Here is a 7565-nt window from a genome sequence, read left to right as displayed (position 1 = left end):
ATTATAATAAATACTATTTATTTATTTATAATTTATTTATTTATAAATTATTTAAATTATATTATACAATATAAATTGTATAATAAATACAATTATTTCCCTCACCCAGGAAGCTGTATCTCCACTGAAATCCCAGGAGCAGTTTTATACGACCAACAATCATCTGCTGCAGTTTAGCACAGGAACTGAGGAATATTATACCCAAGTGAAAACGCAGACAGGTGAACGTAGCAGCCATGTTCTCTTTCACTGGTGACCAGGAGACACACAACACATGCTGCTGAACAGCCAGGCCATTTTAAGGGACATAGTTCACCTTGAAATGTGTGGTTGTGCACCATGCAACTACGACTGGGGACATTAGAGAGTTGCCCACAGAGGAATTCTAGGTGGTGTATTTTTTCCACCCTGTACAGGTACAGATAAATTTCAGGTTTATGTCATCAGTATACCAATATAATTCATCCCTTTGGCACTTCTTGTTCACCTGATTGTCTCAAGAGCTCAAAAGACAGTGCACATAACAGACTGTCCAAATAGTTAGGATGAGCATTTTGGCCCAGCAGTTGAACCTGCCAGGGAGAAAATACTCTGATACCTTTAAAGGAATTTAAAAATAAAATTGAATATTTGCTGTCCAGGAGTTCTCTTAAATCCTGGATTTATGAATCATTTCAGAAACATTAGCTTGATTGTATCTAAAGCTTACTGCAGAAAAATGTCCCCCCACAGTATCACCTCTTGGATCAACATCAACATCCTGTGGGTGCTGTCATGGCTCTCCTAACAGCACAGTGAAGTCAGGCCCTGTGAAGCTGAAGGGACTGGGGACAGGGCTCATGAAGCTGCCAGAACTTACCTGGCTGCTGCGCTGCCTGAACATGGTTAACATCAAGGTTCCACTGAGTCAGGGTAAGTCCTTCCTCGGCCAACTCAACTAGGTCCTGGAGGGTTTGGACATCCTTCTGGCTGCGAGATAAAAACTGTCCATCTTCATGGCCTGACTTGGATTCATCAGAAGTTTGGCGTCCAACCTCTGCACAAGTGGACTCTTGAGAACTGAGGTCAGGCTGAATTTGCTGGGATACTTTTGGCTCCTCAGATCCCACTATTGGCGTAAGGTTCCCTGGCTTATGATTCTGATGAAAAGAGGAGGAAACAAAGACACCAATAAATCAGCTCTCTTTTAATGTATTTGCAGAGCTCAGAGTACAGTCTCTACTTTATACTTTTGAAGCACCTAGTAAAGGATTACAGAGCATTCACTAGGTACAAGGGCTTCTGAGGCAAAAGCTCTCTGCAATTTTATGAAGGCATCTCCAGAGATAAGACAACTTCAAACAGAAGAAAGGAAACTACACCAGAAAATGCAGAAAAGGTGGTTTCTCCAGGACCACGTCTGTGCAGGCAATTGCCAAGCAGGGAGAAAGGATGGTGGAAATGCTCCCACTCCAATATCTAAATATTTCGTTAAAGCTGGAGCGCCTGGCAACAGTCACTGAAGCTCTCCAGGTGCTTCTGTTCTGAGTTCTGAAATGCTTTTGCAGTTACATGTAACTAAATCAAACTTTCACCTTGGAGCTGATATTTTCCAGGTTTGGTCTCTGTTTCCCAATAAAAATAGTTTTGTTTGTTTATTTCTAAGTAAAAATGCTTTAGCCAGTTCTGTGAATGGAAAGAATCAAAGGGGAAAACACACTCTTGCCATGATTTTAAAGGCTTTCTACTTTTTATTTTTAAACTTCTCTGGTGGTTTTTGGCTTGAACAAAAGGTCAAAAATCTTAATAGAATGGAGCCCCTCCAGTACAGCCCCAGCCTGTGATAAGCAAGCGAAAAACTCTGGGCTTTGACTAGAGAAGAAGTATTAAATAAAACACCTGTATATGCAAAGTGGCTTTTGAAAAGAAGCACCAAACAATTCTTCAGTAAAAGAATGAGGAAGAGAAGTGATATCCTTCTTCTCAGCGAGCAAATGTGCGATAAGATGAGACTACAAAGAGCTTTGTCTTTCTGCAGGCACTTCTAAAAATACAGAGCATGGAAAGAGGCAGGAGATCTCAGTGCAATACACAATGAAACTGGAGCTGAAAACTGAATCAAAGCTCATATGCACCAGGAGGCAGTGGGATGCACAGGGAAAGCCTGAAGTGCAAATGTTTCGCTTCACAAATCTAGGTGCTCCTGCCTTCTCCTCTGTGCAAGGCAAATATCAGTCTTCAGTCTACACTCTTCACCCAGATCCTTGCTGAGTGCAACACACGGGCAAAGCTCATACTAGAATCAATCAGAGAAAAGTGCCAAGAAGGAAAACAAGAGTCAGGCTGCTATAAACATGGAGAAATGGTGGTGAAATGGGCATTGGTGGTGAATGGGGGGGGTGCCTTTACTCAGGACTCTCTGTTCCCATCAGTTTTGTTTTCTGAAAGCTTAAGGAGTAACAAGCTAACATGAGCCTCAGCCTGTGTCCAAAAGGGAGAAATGAAAGTTCAAGATCATAAAACCCAACTGTATAAGACCAGGGACAACAGGGCAGCTGCGAGTACACAGAGGCAGCGTATCACCCATTTAAATACCAAGTGAGGAAACAGAATTGCAGGGCAAGTGAACCAGGACACATCCTGGTTCACTGAGCATCCTGGTTCCAAGAGCATCCCACCTGCACAGGCTTCCAAGGTCCAATTGGAGGGGTTAATCCAGCAGCATAGAATGATTCAGGGTCACAAGGTCCTGTCAGGGCACTGAAATTCCATAAAAAGCACTCCTTGGTTTTGGGCAATGGCAAGAGCCAGGCTGCTTTCCCAGATTCATCCTCCAAAATCCTGCTAGTGGGAAGCTGAGGGGTGGGAGGGAATTCCACCTCTGCTGCCAGCAGCATAGCTACTCGCTCCTGGATCCTTTTGCGGACCTTCTCCGGGTCCTGAAGCAGCAATGGAGGAGGTGCAGCTGGGCCTCTTTTACGCCGTTTTTTCTCTTTAAAAAGAAAAGGAAGAGGAACTCAACTAAATAAACAGCTGAACATACAGGGCAGGGGAGCTCAACATGTCAGCTCCCTCAAGTGCAGTTATCAGCAATGACCAGAAGGCATCTACAAGCCCAACACCACTCTGAAGATTTCCACAGGTAGTCTGGAGCCTCACATCACCCTTATGGGAGAAATGACCTCCAGAAAAGCCTGACTCCTGCTTGCACTGCTCTGCTGGGAGCTGTCACATCTCTACAAAAGCTGATCATTACAGAAGCAACTGCTATCCGTGCAGTCTACCTCCCAGACCCAGGGAATGGTGTTTGTATGGCAGCACTTCACAAAAAAGGGAGAGAAAAACACCAACAAATCCATGAAGGACTCTTTCCTTGTGTATTGGTCACCGATGGCATCAAACCACAGCTCACATGAACACAGTGCACCTTTCATTTGGAAATCCTGTGTCTTACTGTCTTTGTCTTACCAATGCCCAACCCCAAATCCAACTGGCATTACTTATTGGCAGGAGACCTGAGCAGTGTCATGAAGAGTGAATTCTCCCCTCTATACAGCTCTCAACGCTCTCCTCTGGCAGTTTCTTCCTTTCTAAACCTTTCTGCACAATGAAATAGTGAAGCACATGCTCAACAGCATGTAGCATACACACATGTCCATGGCAGAAAGAAAACAGAGAGATAAGAGATAAGGCTGAAAAAGCTGCATTAATCCAGGTTGCAGTAGGTTGAATAAGAAAAAAATCTACTGCAGGAGAAATAACAATCATGTTTTCATGTTATTTCTTTTCACTTCCACAGTTTATGAAATCCATCAGCTTATCTGAAGAATATTTTATAGATTCAAAACAAACAATTGGTGAAAAAAAAAAGCATGAGATTCCTAAGGGATTTCACTAAAACCCATGGACATCCTGCAGCCTTTCTTGACTGTGTGTGGATACTGCACATTGTTGAAGCTCTGACAGCTTAAATAAAACAGAAACAGGGCTGTCATCCCTCCTGTACCCAACAGGAAAGCGTTAGCGAAGAGCAGGCTGTGCTACATTACTCCTCCAATAACACAGCCTTTGGCACTAACTCACTTTAACACATACCTGATCCTGGCTTCCATTTGATTGGCAAAGCAGCCACTGGTTTCACATTTGTAACTGATTTTGCTTGTTCTTGCTTTTCTTGTTCCAACAGAGAGCGTGACATTGCCATAGCAACCAGCAAATCTTCATCCTTAGTTTCCATTTTGGCCCTCTTCTGCATTTTTTTTGAGTCCTCTTTGGAGGAGCCTTTTCGCTTTGACCTGCTTGGTTGATTGCTGAAATACAAGAATGCAGCAGGAAGCCCAAGTTAATGCGACTGGATCAGAGACAAGAAACACTGAGCACTCCAGACCAGCTGCTCTGCTTGCTCAGAGGGATTCCCACATCCAGGATAATGAAAAACTATTCAGTACCTTCTTCCCTAGCAGAGAGTAAAGGATTTATTATCACCCCTGGTATTTAGAGCAATTTAGAGAAGTTTTATTTTGAATAGGTAAACATGAGACCACAGCACTGATGTAAGCATCGGCTGTCTCTGCTTGGAACACTTTTTTGTACCAAAGGGGAAAAAAACAAGTTGAAGCAGGGCAAAACCAAGATCACCAGAAAATGCTTTCCCACTCTTCTGCTTCCACAGGGAACAGCCAATGGTCTTTCCTCAGCACAAAGGGATTTACAAGCCCTTCTACAAAGGTCAGTCAGGCACCACTCGCTGTACGCTGAAGATTCCCCTCAAATCCAAGACAGCAGATGCAGCTCTGCACAGAGCACGTTTCAAAACATCACTCCTGATTCCTCTTTGGCTCGAAGTGGAAAGCACATACATCCAGTGCAGTCACAAGCTGAATAGCTGAGGCTCTGGCACGACAGATGCTCGGGAGAGGCTTCATACTCGTACGACGTGGTTTGCTCCATAAGCTCAAACACACCGCTCAGCTTTTACTGCATAATTACCTCACAGAGCACAAATAATTCTGACAGACCAGTGTAAGATTATTTACTCCCCATTTTGCTCCTGTCTGCTGACTTTTAAAGTCATCCACCACCTGACCACTTTGGAAGGAAAGCAAGATGATTTCTCCAACTGCCTACCACATTCTCCTCCTGTGCTACTGGGTCATGGCTGTACTTGACCTTCCTTGGACTTGGGGCTCACCCAGAGTGTGAGTCTGCCTTGTGTCTACCCTTCATCCCCAGTTGCACAGGTTCAACGTCTCTCAGGCCAAAGAAAGTAACCAACATCTTGTATTTTACCTAGGACACTGAAGAGGTGCATCACCAAGCGTGGATGCCTGCAACTGTACCGCCTGAAGAAGCAGCTTAGGAGGAACTTCCATCTTGACAGCACAGCGTTTCAAGTGACTGACTCGGCTCTGTGGGGTTTGGAACTGCTTCCCACAGATGGGACATTCAGGGACCAGGGGTTTGCTGGAGGATGACATCTGTGCTTCTTCCATCTCATCCAGACACCTGTGAGAAGGTGGCAAAGCTTACCTCTGAAGACTTCAAAACTGCCCATGCTAAGATTTAAACCATAGTAAGGAAAAGGAAGCACAATCATCTCTAATACCTGTAACAGCCAGAGAAACATGGTCTAAAGTGCCCACCACCGTGATGAATATGACATGCAACAGTTACATGGAGATTATGGCCTTGGAGGCATATTAAAAAGACATTGTTCAGAAGCAAGTATTGCTAATAACCTTCTTTAACTTCATCACATGTCCATCACCTAATCCCTCTTTCTCCATTCACTCTAACACTCCAGCTCACTTAAAAACTGCCATTTAAAAAACAATCACCCTACCAGAGAAACAATGTCTTCCTCACCCAAAACAGGACTACTTCTTGTTCTTCTTACTACTTTTGTAGGCATGACCACATGCAGTGTCAAGAATGCAAATATTTTCAAGTCAGATATCTCCCTTGACAAGGACAGTGTTTTATGTCACAGAAAAGGGACCAGTCAAAATTAACACTGCATTCACGAGTGCAGGATAACGAACTTCTCATCATTTCTCGTAGGTCAAAACTATTACTAAAAAATTTTAATGGTTCTTTTCCTGTCTTCTCCAAAGAAATTCACGGTGTGAAACTGTGGATCTGCAGCACCTGTTATAAAAATCACTCCCTGATTAGGTGATGACATACACAACCTACACACACAGCGCGTGTTCATCTGATGTACGAGGACTGGTGGTTACTAGTGTGCTAGTGCATCTATCCATCTACAGCTTTACCTCTTGTGATGAACACTGCTATCAAAAAATCCATGGCTAATATAACCTTGTAATCTCATTTTATGATTATGTGCTTAATAGTTCAGAAAGCAGACTTCATTTCCAAGAACCATTTCTGACACACCGTCACTGTTCTCCAGTCTCTGTCCTCTCAAGCAGCAGTAAGTATCTGCAGACAGAAACAGCAATAACACCTATAAAGCTGCAGCTGCAAACAGCACTAATGAACATGAGCCACTCAATAACAAGATGTAGGACTACACAAATCAAATCACTCTTGCCCTCTGGAAGTGCTGGAATTAAGAAACTACAACCATTCAAACAGGCTGTTTCTGATACTTTCTCAACAGAGAAGCACTGACTTTTAATTTACACAGAGCTATCTGTACATAATATATTAACAGAATTGATATTTACCACTAAGGAAATTGTTAAATTAAGGGCACTAATTTCAATTTAATTGCATACATTCTGCCAAAAGAGAAGGCAGGGACACCTTCCCTTAGCCCCTCACTACTCTCCTTGTCTACAGTGGTAGTTGGTCATCTTCCTGAACAGTCTCACCTTTCCCTCAGCAAACAGCCTGGACACACAGGGACATAGGAGACGTCCTTAGACAAACAATTTTTAGCAAAGTAGAGGAAACGTTACTTTGTTGGCTGAGATCAGTAGATCTCAAAATCTGCAGTAGTGAGTCCTCATTATTTTTGATAGTCACTTTACAACCACAGCTCCTGTGCCACACTACTGATGAAAACAGCATCGGCTTTACCTCACACATGCAGAAGCCCGGCAGGGTAAGACAATCAGCTTCTGCTTTAAAACAACTTGCTAATTCAAACCACAAAGGTCAATGCCACCACGCAGATTCCCCTGCTACCATGTTCTGTGATGGCTCAGCTGAGTGAGCAGGCTGTGAGGTTGAGGGGCGGAGGATGAAGAAAGGACACATCCTGCTGGTCTTTTACCTGTTAACATGCTGCTCTCGTCGAGTTGTGTTCATGGCTGAGAGATCCTTCTGGCAGATCTGACAAAAAAACAAACCTGCATCCTCCAAGCTTGCCAGGGCTTCCTCTTTGGTTTCCTGCTCAAGAGCCAAAGCCAGAGCACTGTCATGCTCCATGGATGGAAGATCCTGGGTTTCTGGCAAAGAAGGGAGAGATGATCTAAGACAGAAAACTAAGAATCCTGTATGAAAGGCATGGAGCAGTTATATTTGTCATTATTAACTTATTAAACTAGATACGTAAAAATTAACTGCAGTCTTTCTCTTGTATCTGAACATGAAGTTCAACAAGGCCAAGTGCAAGG

The 7565-nt window shown here is 43.4% G+C and overlaps 1 protein-coding gene across 1 annotated transcript; it reads right to left on the bottom strand.

Moving 5' to 3' along the window:
- Positions 1-2771: 2771 nt before the first annotated feature.
- On the bottom strand, positions 2772-7387 carry LOC104530548 (structure-specific endonuclease subunit SLX4-like). The gene is made up of 4 exons (XM_010175173.1): positions 7223-7387; positions 5269-5484; positions 4075-4289; positions 2772-2969 (listed from the first exon to the last, which is right to left on the bottom strand). Exons 1-4 carry the CDS (start codon positions 7375-7377, stop codon positions 2956-2958), a joined length of 600 nt encoding a protein of 199 aa, XP_010173475.1. The 5' UTR covers positions 7378-7387; the 3' UTR covers positions 2772-2955.
- Positions 7388-7565: the final 178 nt, after the last annotated feature.

This window comes from Antrostomus carolinensis, unplaced genomic scaffold (genome assembly GCF_000700745.2).
Source record: "Antrostomus carolinensis isolate BGI_N321 unplaced genomic scaffold, ASM70074v2 Scaffold53099, whole genome shotgun sequence".
NCBI classification, from domain to species: domain Eukaryota; kingdom Metazoa; phylum Chordata; class Aves; order Caprimulgiformes; family Caprimulgidae; genus Antrostomus; species Antrostomus carolinensis.
This window is presented reverse-complemented; position numbering and strand designations above follow the sequence as displayed.